Source organism: Mastomys coucha, unplaced genomic scaffold, assembly GCF_008632895.1.
Source record: "Mastomys coucha isolate ucsf_1 unplaced genomic scaffold, UCSF_Mcou_1 pScaffold21, whole genome shotgun sequence".
Lineage (NCBI taxonomy): Eukaryota > Metazoa > Chordata > Mammalia > Rodentia > Muridae > Mastomys > Mastomys coucha.
In genome coordinates this window covers 131,154,938-131,171,228 of record NW_022196904.1, presented here as the reverse complement: position 1 = coordinate 131,171,228, position 16,291 = coordinate 131,154,938, and the positions used below count along the sequence as shown (strand labels likewise).

At 46.7% G+C, this 16,291-nt stretch overlaps 1 protein-coding gene across 4 annotated transcripts in view; it reads left to right on the top strand.

The window, feature by feature from the left end:
• The window catches only part of Mob2 (MOB kinase activator 2), a 52,593-nt gene that overhangs the window by 32,040 nt on the left and 4,262 nt on the right, over window positions 1-16,291 (top strand). For 2 of the 4 annotated variants that reach the window (XM_031388903.1, XM_031388901.1), the window contains exons 2-3: window positions 15,177-15,337; window positions 15,511-15,604. In XM_031388903.1, coding sequence (XP_031244763.1) covers window positions 15,177-15,337; window positions 15,511-15,604 — 255 coding nt within the window. Of the gene's footprint in view, window positions 1-5,105; window positions 5,917-15,176; window positions 15,338-15,510; window positions 15,605-16,291 lie in introns of those variants that run through there. The other 2 variants (XM_031388899.1, XM_031388902.1) reach the window with 2 other exon arrangements.

The window sequence follows — 16,291 nt, the reverse complement described above, 5'->3', positions numbered from 1 at the left end:
ATGTGGGTTGTTCTTCCTGTATTCCAAACTTCTGGGCTAATAACCACTTATCAGAGAGTGCATACCAACATCATAGTTTTGAACCCTGTGGCACACCAGAAAAAGAGTATGAACTGTCTGGTAAGCAGAACAAAGATCGTCTCCCTGTCACTCATTGCCTGAGGCTCCTGGACTCTGGAGGAGGGATTGCCAGGAGTCGGGGACAAAGGAATTTTCACCCCAGGAGCTCTTGCTCTCTGGCAGTGAGCAGGCAGTGCTCCTTCTGCCGAGTTGTGGCTCTTTGGCTATACTGCTTGGGATCCTGCAGGCTCTCTATAACTCAGGGAGGAGCAGGGAGCTGCTGCAGCCAACAGGACTAAACATAGGATAGTAGGATACTGCAGTCGGTCACTCTAGATTTCGTTCAGGGAGTCTTTTTTACAGGCATGCAGCTTGTGAGGAATTCCTATAGCCTTGATCAGGTATGTACCCAATGGACTGGAACCCAGCATGCCTCTGCTTTTTGTAAGGTGTCTAAGGTTGCATGGCCGGTAGGAACATTATTTACTTAACCGGGAGTAGTTAACTAGACTGTCCAGTATATGTCTGGAGCACTGGAGCACTTTGCTTGGGCACTGAGATGGCTACTTTGCTCGGGATCTATGTTCCTGGCTAGAGTGGGTCTGTGGGCCCTGGAGCTTCTCAATCAGGAATTAGGCCTCAAGTGTGCAAGCTAAAGGCAGATGTGTGCATGAGGCTGCTGGGAATTGAACTCAGGACCTCTGGAAGAGCAGTCAGTGCTTTTAACCACTGAGCTATGGTATCTGTTAGTTAGGGCTTTTATGCTTTGATAAAATACTGTAACCAAAAACAACTTAGGGAGGAAAGAGGGTTTTTTTCATCTTACAGCTTTTGGTCTGTTATCCAGGAAATTCAGGGCAAGAAATCAAGGCAGAAACCTGGAGTCAAGAACTGATGCAGAGGCCATTGAGGAGTGCTGCTTACCAGTTTGCTCCCCAGTTTGCTCTGCCTGCTTTCTTATACCATCTTTGACCTACCCAGGTTGGTACCACCCACAGTGGGCTGTGTCCTTTCATATCAATTATCAATCAAGAAAATGTCCTACACATTTGCCTATAGGCCAGTCCTATAGAGGCATTTCCTGAATTAAGATTACCTCTTCCCAGATGACCCTAATTTGTGCCAGGTCGACATAGAACTAGCCAGAACACTGTGTGATTGTCTGCCTTTATAACATATCTCGTTCAGTCTTTAGCTGTTCTTGAAACAGGATTGTCTTTAAATGGTTGAGTTGTAGGACTTTTGTACTTGGTGCAGATAAAAGCATTTTGTTGGGTACATGCAAGTTATGGTTACCTACTTTGTTCATGTTTTTCTAATTTAATGATTAATTTTTATTTTAGGCATATATTTGTTTTGCCTATGTGTATGTACCATGTGTGTGCCTGGTACACAGGTGTTGGCTGTGGAGGCCACAAATGGGTATCAGATGCCATAGAACTGAGTTTCAGATGTTTGTGAGCTGCCACACAAATGCTGGGAATAGAACCCAGGTCCTCTGGAAAACCTGGAAGTATGTTCACTTTTTTAGTAGCATGAAAAAAGTTTGGGTATGTTTAAATGTTGGTGAGAGCCTTTTTTCTCTTTTTAATTTAGTGCTGTTTATATTCTGAAAAACTTTGCCTGCTCTGGGCTTGGCAGAGGCACTCTGAGCATTGGTTGTGTTTAGTTCTCTGATGCATCTGGGTGTGAGATGGGGCTTAGCACTGTTTCTTACCAACGCATTCCCTTCTCCACTGAAGGATTTCATACCTGTTTCATATCTTTGTTTTGACATAGTTTTCATTTCTCTAGGTTACATGCCCAGGAGGGAAGTGGTTGAGTCATATGGTAATTGTATGTTTAACTTTTTAGAAAACCTTCAAACTGTTTGCCAGGCTAGTTGATCATTTTAGATTCCCTCCAATAATGATTGAGGAACCTACTTGTCCCATGCTTTTGTTAGCACTTTCTTTTAGCCATTCTGATAGGTGCTGTTATGGTCTGAATGTGGTTTGCGTATGCTGCCCCCAAGCCTATATATCGATTTTAATTTCCAGTGTGAGACATTCACACTGGAAATTCAGTGGAGACTGATGCCTATCATGATGTTCAGAGGCAAGAGCTTCAGTGGGTGTTTAGGGTTAGAGAAATCTTTTATATGATACCTTGGAATTTAGTCAGCAAAAAGGCAGTTGATCTGAAGCTGGAGAGGTGGCTCAGTGGTTATGAGCAATGATTAATCTTCCAGAAGAATGGCAGTTTGATTCTCAGCATCTGTATGACAGCTCACAACCACCTGTAACTCTAGTTCCAGGGAATCATTGGACTGACTTCTGGCCTCCATGCATACCCCCAAATATGTGTGTGTGTGTGTGTGTGTGTGTGTGTGTGTGTGTATACACACACATACACATGCAGACAAACACCCATACATATAAAGTAATAAAAATAAAAGGAAATATTTGAGAGGGTGGTTGTTGTTGTTGTGGTTGGTTGGTTGGTTGGTTGGTTTTAGTTTTGACAGTTGCCAGATGGGGGCCCCTGAACTCAGAATTGTAAGCTAAATAAGCCCTCTCTTTAAGATTCTCCAGCTTCAGGTTATTCTTAATAGTAAGACAGAATAAAGTGATGCAGGTATAGAGTGGCTAAAAGCCATACTGGATGCCATCTCTTCCATCATCCATACCAAGCTCACCATCAGGCCATAACACTGTCTCCAGAGCATGTTGGGCAAGTATTTCTTCCCACCCCAGGTACCTCAATGCTTGGACAAACTGCTAGCCCAGATTCTTGCTCCATCCCCACTAGCACATACCACAACCAGCAAAACTTGTGAGGAATATAAGTTGGATCATGCCTCTGTCCTGGATAAATCTTTTGATGGTTTTCTATCCCGATCCTTCCCTGGACTTTGGACCTTGTACCATTTGGCCAGCCTCTGTTTGTGTTTGCACCATTACAGAGCACTGATTCACCTTTTCAGTTCTTGCCTTTTTAAAAATTTTACTTTATTTTTTTATTGGTTATTTTATTTATTTACATTTCAAATGTCATCCCCCTTCCTGGTCTCCCCTCTGCAAACCCCCCATCCCATCCCCCCTCCCCTTGGCCTTTGTGAGAGTACTCCTCTACCCACCTACCCACTCCTCCCTCACTACTCTAGCATCTCCCTACGCTGGGGCATCAAGACTCCACAGGACCAAGGGCCTTCCCTCCTTTTGATACCAGATAAGGCCATCCTCTGCTACTTATGTAGCTGGAGCCATGGATCCCTCCCTGTGTACTCTTTGGTTGGTGGTTTAGGTTTAGTCCCTGGGAGCTCTGGGGAGTCCAGTTGGTTGATATTGCTGTTCTTCCTATGGGGTTGCCAGCCCCTTTAACTCTTTCAGTCTTTCTCTAACTCTTCCATTGGGGTCCCGGGCTCAGCCCATTGATGGGCTCAGCCTGTTGGTTGGCTGTAAGTATCTGCATATGTATACACTATTGCGCTGTATACACCAAGAAGTGTTTGCTGACAGGAACCTGGTATAGCTCTGTGTGTGTGTGTGTGTGTGTGTGTGTGAGAGAGAGAGAGAGAGAGAGAGAGAGAGAGAGAGAGAGAGAGAGAGAGAGAGAGAGAGAGAGAGAGAGAGAGAGAGAAAGAGAGAGAGAGAGGTAGAGAGAATAGTGTCGGGGTTTGGTGTCTGCAGATGGGATAGGTTCCTAGGTGGGGTGGTCTCTGGATGGCCTTTCCTTCAGTCTCTGCTCCATTTTTTGTCCCTGCATTTCCTTTAGACAGGAACAATTCTGGGTTAAAAATTTTGAGATGGATGGGTGGCCCCATCCCTCAACTGAGGGCCTGAGCTATCTACTGGAGGTGGTCTCTACAGGTTCTGTCTCCCCTTTTTGCATATTTCAGCTAATGTCATCCTTGTTGGGTCCTAGAAACCTCTCCCTTTCCTGGTGTCTGGGATGTTCTAGTGGCTACCCACAGTTTTCCACCTCCCACTGCTCCATATTTCTATTCATTTTCCTGACCCTCTGTACTTCTCTCTTGCCTTTTCCCATACATGATCCTGCCTCCCCTCTCCCCACTCCCAGGTCCTTACCTCCCATGATTATTTTGTTCCCCTTCTAAGTAGGATTGAAGCATCCACACTATGGTCTTCCTTCTTCATAAGCTTCATATGGTCTGTGAGTTGAATCATGGGTATCCTGAGCTTTTGGGCTAATATCCACTTACCAGTGAGTACATAACATGTGTGTTCTTTTGTGTCTGGGTTAGCTCACTCAGGATGTTACTTTCTAGTTCCATCCATCGTGAAATTTGCAGGTTCTTGTCTTCTATCTGCTCTTTAGCCAGCTGGTTGGCTTACCCTGCCTTCTCATGTCACTAGGGTCTCATTTCACAGTGTGATAGTGTGACTTACATGTTTGTGTCTTGTTCATTTGGGTAGTGTTTTTAGCTTCTAAAAGTTGACACATACCTGCTTATAGGGTCTAGTTACCCAGGATCGTTGTCTTCTCAGGATCTGTTTGCACTGGCTTTCTCTCCTGGTTATAATTTGCATTTTTCTGATTTTTGTTTATTTGCTTTTTCACACATCTAGCACTTTTTTATATACCACCACCAGGAAGTATATTATTCAAAGGCTCAGCTTCTTGTAACCAGACCACCCTCCAGGAGGTAGAGCCAAGTTTTTCAGCACTCATCTACTCACTTGTGGCCCTTTTCTTCCTGAGAGGAGTGAGCTCTGTACAGTGGAGACCTTATAGACAGCCTAGCAGGAGAGCCAGGTCTCCTGGCTCAGAGACAAGTCATGTGAGGACCCTTAGTGGGAGGTTAAGAGAAGACCATCTTCCTTTTTCATCCCATAGCCTTTGTCTAACTTTGGGGAAAACATAAGAAACACCCAAGCCTGGTTCATACCTGTTACCTCTGTGGAGAAGTTCTATAGTGTCCATCTCTTGATTGGCAGGAGAATAGGAGCTTGACTCCCACCCAAACCATAGTGGAGCTTAGGGGCAGTACCTCCTTATCAGTCCATGTTGACTATTCTGACACTGCTGGGGAGCCCAGGATGAGATGAGGTAGGAATGACCACTCCCTGGTATCTGATTTCTAAGGCTTGATCGTCTCCCATATACAAGGCCTTGGCTACACAATTTGGGTGCCCATGAGGTGTTCCAGATATTCCTGCTGCCTATGGCTCATAGTGGTAGTGATTCTGACTGGCAGACCTGAGGAACAGCACTGTCCAGAACCAGCGTTGTGTCCTCCAGATTCTCCGGAAGCCTGTTGACCCTTTTCAAAAAAGTTTGTCTGGCACCCACTTGCAGAGTAGTAGCAGCTAGTGCCCACTCTGCAGGGACCCTAATGGCCTGTTGATCCCTGTCTTGAGTGTGCCTGTTAAAGAAGCTCTGCCTGCCTGCGGGTTTCCAGGTTTCCCTCATCAAGGCTAGTGTAGGTGGCTAGGGAGGGCCTCCAGGTGTGACTTGGATCTCTCTGACAGGCCCTTCCCACTGCTGGGTTCACCCTATCTCCTCCCTTTGGCCTTACTGATTTCACCCTGCCCAGCCAGCTTTTCACTTTGCAAAAGCAGTTCAGACACTCCCCTATTTCACCAGCCTGGGCGGCCCTTACTGTGTAAAGGGAGCAGCTGTTTGTCTCTTCTATGGTCCTCATTGGCCTAGAGCAAGGGCGGAGGGCACTTCCGAGGGAGGGAACCTAGAGCTACATTGCCTGGACCCCACTTTCCCTCACTAGCTCTGCAATCTCCACATCATGGTTGGAGAACACTGCAGTCTCCCTTCAGAGCGAACTCTGCTCAACCATCCCCCCAAAACTGGACTTCGGTGTAAAATGGTGCTTCAGGCCATCAGCAAAGTGCTCAGGTAACAGCCTGCCCAAACTTAAACGCAGTGTGCCTGGGAGGTGGTTGGCTGTGGCCCTGATTGCCTTCTCAGTAAAGCAGTCTGCTGTGCTGAGGGTGGGCGTGCCACCTTTGGGGTTGGTGCTGGGGTAATTGGTGCAGCTTGGCCAGTCTAGCAACTGAGCTCATTGCGTGCTACCCAGGAGCACAGCCACCGCATTGGACCTTTGCTACATAAGCTCCTTGATTTTCAGGAGTCCTACTCTGCTCCCTCTGGAAACTGCTGGACAGTGTGTAGCCTTTATCACCAGCAAGTTAGCTGGGCTTGTGTTGTTTTGGCTAATGGCTTGTCTTTGTCATGAACCTTGGCTACCCAAGGCAAGAATGTCCTGGAGCCTGTCCTTGAGTGTCCAGAGAAGTGACATGTTATATCCCAGGTGCTTGATGTATGCTAGCTGCTACTGGAGTGTTGCCAGGAAAGCTTTTCAGACTTTTCTGACCTGCAGTGGCTGAAGTCTCCAAGTCTGGGTGTGTGTATGAAATGTAAGTGGATGAGTGAGGGGGTGTGTGAATGACTTGTTGGTAGGGTGGCAGTTTCAATTCAATTTGGGGCTGTGCTTCCCAGCCAGGAGGGAAGAGGCACTGTCTTTTGGACTCTAGTCAGTTTTCCCTTCCATGTAGGAATCTTGTGTTTGTCTTTTAACAGAATGGGCCACTGTCATCCATCTTTTCTTTTCCCTTTCCTGTCCTGCCCCCCACCCCCATCCTTTTACTTTTTGAGACACGGTCTCATTGTATAGCCTTGGCTATCCTGGAACTCACTATGTAGACTAGGCTGGCTTTGAACTCACAGAGATCTGTCTGCCTTTGTCTACTGAGTGTTAGGGTTAAAGATGTGAGCCATGGTGCCAGCAGGGCCATTATTATTCAAAATGAAAGTAAATAGCATTTGCTTTTCCAGTGCCTCTTTTAACTGTGAACTCACAAAGCATAGAACTCTTGGTGAGGCTTTGACAAGAATCCAGCCTGTGAGAGCCCCTTGCAATTGGCTGGTGAGTTCTGGAACATGTTTCTGTGCACCTATGGGCTGTTACCGCCTCTACCTGAGCGTCTAGACAGGAAGCATCCACAGGGGATGCAAGCAGGAACCAAGAACTACTGTCAATTTCAATGTAAAGGTGTAAAGTTTTAGAAGAATGTCTGCAAGGTGGTGGCATTATCTGCCCAAATTTGGAATGTGATTGATGGCAGTAGTTAGAGGGCCACACACATGTTAATGTTTATATTTCTGCATATGTGTGGTTAGCTGGTAACTTCAGCTCCAGGAAGGCTAAGGAATGGCACTTGCCAGTGACTCCTGACTACCTATACTGAGAGAGATCCCATTGGGAGACACTTTAGGCTGGCCTTTCCAAGGATCACACTGAGTTCAGTGAGGATAAGTGGGTACTGTCTAAGCATACCTCAGCCCTAATGTGTCTGTCTCTTCACTGCCTTGTTCTCCAGGTGAGTGAGTCCTTTACTGGGTCAGGGACATTAGTGAAAGTGTGCCTTATCTGGGGGTACTAACCTTTCTGGATAGGGGCACAGATATTCTTGAGCGAACTCCAGTGACCCTTTTCACTGCTTCTGACTAGCCAAACCTGTATAGTATGGTAGTGCTAAAGGATAGGACTGGAAGGGTCTTCCTGTCTTGGTCCTTGAGGCCAGGCATTGGGCAGTGGAGTTAGTAAGGACTTGTCTAGGAGTCAGAACTGAACTTTCTGGGCACCACCACAGAGATCTAAGCCCTGATAATTGCTGCAGAAGAGATGGTAATCAGGAGTAACTGTACTCACAGCCCAGCAGCGGGGAACAGCTATTGAGGGTTTAGGCAGAGCCTGGGAGTATTTGGCTGGGCTATGAGGGCCATGCTAGCTTGTGCCCTGTTGTCAAAGGGGCTCTTACAGTGATGGGAAAAAGAGGTCATTATGCTTAGAGTTAGTGCTTTGAGTAGGCTGCAGCATGGATACTTGCCCTGACCAGGAACATAGGAGTCCCCAGTAAAATAACTCATAGCACTCTCCTTTTAGCTTTTAACTGAGCTCTACCTAAATAGTAGTGTTTCACAGACCTGGCCTGAGAGGGCTTGTATCTTTAAGATCCTTATGCCTTGCCTGCGTGCCATACTCCCTGATCATCCCTTGAGTGTGATTCCCCAGCCCCTTAGTATTAGCATTTCCTTCCTTAAGGTTAATCCCAGGCCTCTAGAGGTTAACTTATGGTCCCTCATTGCTAAATTCCCACTCTTCCTGGCCCCTCACTGTTAACCTAGCTGGGGCTGTTCAGGTGGCAGGGTGGGAAGCAAACATATTCTCTGTTTCTCTAGAGGCCTAAGATACACACTCAATGTTCCTTACTTCTTTGGAGCGATGTACTTTATCTCAAGACTCTTGGATACCTTCCCCACCACCCTCAGACCTTAGTGTTCTTAAGTCCTTCTTCATCCTCATAACTTGCCATGTATGCCTCCTTCAAGTCTGAGCATTTCTCTCCTAGAGTACTTTGCTTGGTGAGCATCTGTGTTGGGTCAAAGGCTGGGAAAGTTAAGGTAGAGCTTCAAATGGGGCTTTGTGGGGAGGATGCAGGCAAAGTCTCACTGCAGGGCAAGAACAGATGGCAACATAGCATCTTATCATCCTGGTCCCAGAAAAGTGCTGCTAATCTACTTCTCACCGCCCTCCCAGCCTCATGCTTGATACCGTGTTGTCAAAGAGATTCTTGTTATTAACTCTGCACATTTCTTTTGCTCTTCATTGATCAGACTTTCAATAAGGATTGGCTCACACCTGGTGATGGAGATGCCAAAGGGTTCAGTGTCATAGAATGTGGCCAGCTAGAATAGATGTGACATTTCATAATTGGGGTCTTAGAGGACTTGGAGGAGTTTGCCATATGGGCAGGGTAGCAGAATACCTTGGCAGCAGAGACACTGAAGCAGAGAGAAGGAATCTAAGGCCAGGTGGAGGCAAGAAAGTGATTCTAGTAGAGCATGAATACCTCTAAAGTAGGTATTTTACTTAAGCAAAATGCTCATTGGGGGCTAGCCTCACCCTCACTGTTGGGAACTTTGTTTGGGGGGTGTTTTCCCAAGAGCTCATAGCAGTTTTGTGGGTATATTGACATGTGGCACCAACTCCCTTGTCCCTATAGTACAATCTGTGCTGCCACTCAAGGCTTTGTCTGCATAGTCTTCCTTCCACATGGGTCCCAGTGGTGAGTGGTATAAGGGAAGCTGGGAGAGCCTGTGACCTCAGGCAAGTAAGTGTGCAGGTATGACTAGCCACTGATGTCTTTTCAGCTTGCCTCAGAGCCTGGGAGATACTTGTTTGCCCAACCTACCACGTGAAAACAGAAACACTGGCAAAGGAGCTAAAACTGGTCTCTAGATGATTCTATTGCCTTTGCTAAGCACCCCTCAGGGAAAGAAATTGGAGTGAGGCTTTTGATGTCCTTCAAGAGGCCTTCCTTTCTATCTTCCTTCCTTCCTTCCTTCCTTCCTTCCTTCCTTCCTTCCTTCCTTTCTTTTTTTGAGACAAGGTTTCTCTGTATAGCCCTGGCTGTCCTGGTACTCACTTTGTAGACCAGGCTGGCCTTGAACTCAGAAATCAGCCTGCCTCTGCCTCCCAAGTGCTGGGATTAAAGGCATGTGCCACCACCACCCGGCTTCAAGAGGCCTTTCTACTAGCAACTACCATATTCTTCTCAAGCAGAATGTGGGCCCAGTATTACCTCTTGTTCTTCTTGCTTGGAGTGAGGGCTCTGTGACTAGGACAGAGAAACTTAGGTTGGCAGGAGAGTGTCCCAGAGTACACTATGTTCCAGGGTCCAAGTTGGCCCCATGTAATGGGGGACACCAACTAAATGGGGATATGACTAAAACAGGAAAGGCTTGGGGCTTTGCGTGCACATGCTGATGTCTAGCATGGCATCTACTTGCTGCCTTTTGAGTTTACCCTAAGCCCCTGGAGCCCTTTACAGAGGGAGGCAGGCCTTCTGGGGACTCCTTTCCCCACTAGCTTCTTCCCAGAGGAACTATCTCCTCCCTTCTAACTATGAGTAGGAGTAAGGATAGGATGCTGTTCGTAGGACACCTCCCTGAATGGGTCCTCAACTGTGCTCAGGAGCCATGATGATGGCTAGTTCCTACCAGCCACCTTCCTAGTTGTCCTGTCTTTACTTCCTTTAGCTTGTAGGTAAACACCCCAAGCCACAGAACATGGAAATGGCTTGACAGCTTGGCCCTTATCAGCCCCCTTGTTCTGTAGTCTTGGTTTCCAGGATAGGATACACAGAAAACAGAAGGTAGTTGATAGTCTCAAGGAAAACCTACCCTTTGAGGACACTACAGGCCTGATCCAGCATTAGAGAGATGGGTCCTTTCTTTCTGACTGAATAGTAGGTGAACTTAGCACAAATCACTAGTGGAAGATGAGGATTCAGAGAAGTGCTAAGGATGTGTCCCAAAGTCACTGGCAGAGCCCCTCCTGGAACTTATCCACAATTCCACAAGAGAGGCTAAAGCCTACATGACTGAGCTCATGCCAGGAGGTCTTAAAGTGCTCTCTTTCTATATGGTACATCCATACCTATGCTTCAGCCCCAACAGATTTCTGTGCTGTTTCCCTTAGAGCGTGTGCTGTGCCAGGAGCCTAAAGTCTGGGTTGTACCCTACCCTGTCCTCTGCCTGGTTTTGGCTGCTTTTGGCCCTGCCCTGGAAGCCAAGTACACATTGCCTTTTAAGGCTAAGCTCTGCCATGAGAAGCCGAAAGGAAAACATTTCCCTGGCATTCAGGGAACATTCTTCTATCCTCTTTCTCTTAAATAAACCATCAGCAACCTTTTAAAGCACAAGAAAGGAAAAAATAGGTCACAGCCAGAAAGACCTTTCACCCTACCCCGCTCAGGGCTGAAGAACACAGGACTCAGAACCAAGCCAGGCTGCCTCCTGATGCCATGCATGGTAGCTGGCCTAATTGCCTATGTTCTCAGGATAAAAAGATAGGTATCTAGCTGGTACTCTGGCCTGAGGGGCCTACATTTTGCTTTTTCTAGACAGGCAGGGCTGACCTGGAGAGGGCATAGTGAGAATCTGAGTCAAAAGCTATCTCCTGCACTACCAATTCCATCCTCCTGATTGCAAGGGTTCCAAGACCCTAGAAGTCATCCCTTTAATACACTGTTCTTCCCTGCTGGGTGCTCTAGCTCTCACTCCTGTGGAACAGGATGGGTACAAGAAGACTGCTTCTGGGACAGAGGACCCCTCTGCTGGATCTGCTCCTCACCTCATTCTCCTGGTCTGTTGTAGGCTCTGGATAGCTGTTGCTCCTTGCAATTGGTTGCCTTACTAGAGAAGGCCAAACTGTGTTTCTTTCCTTGGACCTCCAGCTGTCCAGCTCTTCCCGCAGAATGCCATATTAAGAGTTTCTGATCAAAAAACATCCTTTTCTGGTCACAAGGCTTCACTCCAGTATCAATTCACCTCTTATATTTTAAAAGTCTGAAAGTTCATTACTGAAGAATTAATTTGATTATGTGAGGACAAGACTCAACTTTGCTATGGGAACATTCATTGAGCTTCTCACCTAGTACTGTCATCCTAAAGCCTGACCATGTCAGACCTGTGGGTGCCAGCAGTTCAGAGATTGGTAGAGGCTCCTTTGTTTCTAGCATTTTGTGGTCAGTGTCTAGAAGAGCCTGCTATCCAGTGTGCTGGTCTGACATGGCCAGCCCAGAGTATCTGTAGACTACTTCACTTGACTGCCTCAAGGAGCTCACCAGGGGAGACTTCAGTCAACAAATCTTTCTAACCACTCATAGACTTAGCTACATGACAGAGATTTCAGCAGAATCATCTGTTCTGTTGGGCTAGAACCCCATAGATAACTCAGACCAAGTTATCACTGGCAGTCAGGTGCTGTAGGTCTCCTTCAGAAGGGTCACACCCTGTCTGGAATATGAGGAGGCTGGGTTCTCTTATTGCCTCTGCCTTTACATGGGAACTAGTAGAGGGAGCCTCAGTGCTGAGGCAGAGCCTTAACCCAAGGGGTTGTTTTCTCTTGCATTCACTCCAGGAAGGGTAACAAGGTGGGAGTGTTATATATACCCTGGCCGGGTGCTCATACACCCCAGCGAAAGTATGCTGCTTGGTGGTAGAGCACATTAGCAAGACATAAAGGAGGAGCTAGCTCTCTACTGGGGAGAATAGTCTGTTCTTGGAGTGCCTTCTGTGGGTTGGCAACCTGGTACCTCCCCATGAGTGGCCCTTTCTCTGAAGCTTTGATGGTAGCTATGCACCTTTATGAACTGGCCTGCCTGGAAGGAAGAGCCTTGGTGTGGCCGATAGGGCCTCTGCTCAGGAATGTCCTTGTGTAAATGTTACAGCTCTGAGGGGAGGGTATCCCCAGTGGCTTCAGAAGGGGAAAAGTTTCTCCAGCACAAGTGTTGCAGCTCTGAGGGGAAAGGTATTCTGGCAGTTGGGAGCCAAGGAATACCACAAAGTCAACACTGCACAACAAACCTCACACAAGAGATTTATTGAGAAAGACACAGTAGGGCTGAGAACCTCGGATACAGGGTTTTTTGGATGTGGAGCTCTCCAGGGTAGGATTTTCCAGGGTAGGAATTGGTGAGATTTCACATCCTGAACTTAGGGTGAGCTCAGGGATTGGTGGGTTTTTGAGCTCAGGGATTGGTAGAATTTTAAGCCCTGAGCTTGGCCACCTGTGTCTCTAGGGGCTGGATCAAGCTATTACGGGCATTAGAGTGTTCTGTGAGCAGAGCCTGTCAGTTGTAGATTCTCAGGGATGGGGCCTGGCCATTTGAGTTCCTTTAGGGGTTTACAGTCTCCCTTTTTTATTTACAATTGCTAAACAATCAGGGGTCAAGAAAGGAGCAATGTAATCATTAGACTACTTCCTGTTGAGTGGGGCCATGGAAGTTTTTAGGGCAAGTTTGATCTTCAGTGTCAGGTATAAATCAGGAGTTGCAGGCCTCTGTCTTTCTAGCTAAGAATCAGTAATCCTGTAATAGCAATTGATTAAGTCTGGTTAGAGGGCTGGCAAGATGGCTCAGCGAGTAAGAGCACTGACTGCTCTTCTGAGGGTCCTGAGTTTGGAGATCCCAGCAACCACACAGTGGCTCACAGCCACCTGTAATAAGATCTGACGCCCTCTTCTGGTGCGTCTGAAGACAGCTATAGTGTATTACGAGGGAGCGAGCAGGTCGGAGTGAGCGGGGCCATCCTGAGTTCAAATCCCAGCAGCCACATGATGGCTCACAGCCATCTGTACAGCTGCAGTGTACTCATACACACAAGATAAATAAATAAATCTTTAGGAAAAAATAAAGTCTGGTTAGAAATCTTTTGGATCTGTTGTTGAAGAAATCTAGACAAGAAGTTTATAAGGCAGGGTGTGACAATAGTATTAAAAAAAAGGAGGTGGGGTAAGAAAGGTAGTATTTGATTCCATACTGGACTATCTAAGATCCACTGGCCAGAGGCATGGAGCTGTTTCTTATGTTTTAGAGACCTGTCTGGAGTTGTTAGATCTTATTTTTTTAGTATACCCCACTGATTGACATAAAAGCAACATTCCTTCCCTGGGGAAAAGACAAAGACCACCTCTCTCTGCTGTCAGTAAATCTGCTCCTCACTGATCTTGTAGCATTACTATGGCCAGTATTTCTATTCCATCCTGGAGGGTGAGGATGATCTGAGCCACGTGTTGGAGGCTTAGAGTTCACCTGGATGAGCGTGGAGGAAAACTGATGGCAAATAGCTAGAGAAGTAGTCAGTCCCACCCCTCAGTGGTTATGCCCAGTTCTGCAAGAAAGAGTAGGACCTGAATCAGTCCTGTGATGGGAACTGGCAAGGGTTCTTTACTGGGTACCATCCCTAGTTTTGGAAAAAGGAACACCAGAGCACAAGCCCCAGAGCAGCCAGTGGATAAGCAGCAGTAAACCTGAGTGCTGCAGAGAATTGAGGCATTGTGAACATTTGTACATAGCTGCTGCGTGGCAGTATGGAGGGTTAAGATATTTTTGTAGTCTGCAGAATAGAATGTGCCCTCAAAGCATGTTTCTGAGGAATTAAAGGAGTTTGTGGTGGAGGGAGGAGGAAGAGGTGAGAGAGATAAGGGTGGTAGTGGTACTTGGTTTAGAGCAATTAATGAGCAGCCAGGTGAGATAGTTTTAATAAGCCAATGGATGGAGGCCATAAATGGTGGCCATAAGTTTGACACAGGAAGGACACACAACATTTTTCAAAGCAGTCAGGCAGAACATTATTCAATAGCTGATGTGTGGAGGTAAGGTCTAAAACAAGATGTGACAGAGAGATGGGATTAATATCATTTAAAAGGGGTAATATTAGCAAGTTAGGACCTTTAAGGAGCTGTGGACCATTTCTTCTACCATGCCTAAGGGTGGAGAGAGTGGGATATGTACCTTCTGTATTTTGACTGTACCTGATGGCAGCTGTGATAAATGCTATAGTAAAGTTTACCAGTGACCCTGTCTGCCATTTGGGGTGCCATGACCTTAATTAGGATATAAATATTCCCCCATTCTGTATAAAAGGCAGAACACCTTCCTGTAATATGCATCATGTCTCTCACAAAGCTAATAAGTCTCTGGCCAACATTGACAATAATCTCTAGTTTGATCATAGAGAAAGAAAGCATAGGGCACAGGTGTTTTAGAAATCTATTTAGGTATTATAGGGATAAGTACTCTTTTTGGAAACCTGCTGGTAAGCAGTTTCCAGACCCCACCACACCATTGAGTGTAAGTTTCCTGAACCTTTGAAATCTTAGTATAACAATATCATAGAGGGGAAAGAAATCTGAAACATTTTTTTTTATTAACTTACTTTTTTAGACCTTCAGAACTTTAAACTTTTATATCCTCAGAACTTTATGTACTTTTTTAGGCTCTCAGAACTCAAGCATTTTGAAAGAGGTTTATGCTTTAGGCATCAGGTACTGCCCCCTGCTGTCACACTTGTGTTGCAGCACAGGTCCATAGTGCCATCCACCAGGATTTCTATAGGGTCATGACCATTTGGATTGGCCTATGGTAGCATAGCCACCCAATTGCCCAGAGAAGTCTGGCCTTTGGTGGTGCTCTCCTTGCCTGCATTTGACTTAATTAGCCCAATGTACAGGAATCCTTCCTCAGAACCCTGTAGTCTGGGCCCAGGTGGGACATGTAATGACCGTGCCATCCTTTCTTTCTTGGCAGGAAGTCTAAAGCTAAGCCAAACGGCAAGAAACCTGCTGCAGAAGAGAAGAAGGTGTACCTGGAGCCAGAGCACACCAAGTCCAGGATCACTGACTTTGAATTCAAGGAGCTGGTAGTGCTGCCCCGGGAGATCGACCTCAACGAGTGGCTGGCCAGCAACAGTGCGTGTGGGCGGGGAGGCGGGTGCAGCAGCTGCAGGGCAGGGAGCCTCCCCCATCTCCAAGTACCCCTAGAGCAGTAGTCAATGGACAGGCTGAACTCAGGTGAACCCACTCCCTGTCACACCTGGTGGAGCAGGGGAGACTACTCACCAGGCCCTTTGCTTCTCTTCCAGCAACAACATTTTTTCACCACATCAACCTGCAGTATAGCACAATCTCAGAATTTTGCACAGGAGAGACGTGTCAGACAATGGCCGTGTGCAACACGTGAGTAGCAGCCTGGCCATAGCACTTACTGGGAGTGTGGGATGGGCTGTGGTTGACCTTGCTGTCTAGGCCACTAGTTTCTCAAACTACATTCTTACCTGGATTCCCTAAACAATCTTAGGCTAGGCAAAGTCTTTGTGTATCTGAGAGGCCAAGTGATCAGTGTGAGTGTCTGCTGGGTGCCGTCAGAGGCCATGCTTAAATGGTCCCGAGCCTGGAGAGTGCTCAGTGTCCTAAGGAGCTGCAGGGCCAAATGAGTAAGTTAATTCTACTAGTAGAGGTGTCTTATTGACAACTTCTGAACAGGTCTAGTACTAACAGCTCTCTTCTGATGTATTTTGTGTACATTCATTGCTGTAATATGCAGATATCTTCAGGGGCTCCAAGGACCTCATTGCCATTGAGTGACACAAGTTTGCCAGCAGCTCCCAGGCAATGGTAGGAGTGACTATGCTGGTGCAGGCAGAAGGCTGGATATGGCTAAGGAGATGGAGGATTGTCCATGATAGCTCCTTGTCATCAAGATACTATGGACACATGGAAAAGAGTGGGTGCGTGTGTGTGTAGGTGTAGTATAATGTACACTCAAACAGTCCTCCGGGTAGATGTATCTCTCCCCAGACAAAAAAGAGTCCATTGTAAATTCTGATATAGCAGGTGACAGAAAGAGAGAGAGAAGAAAAGAGA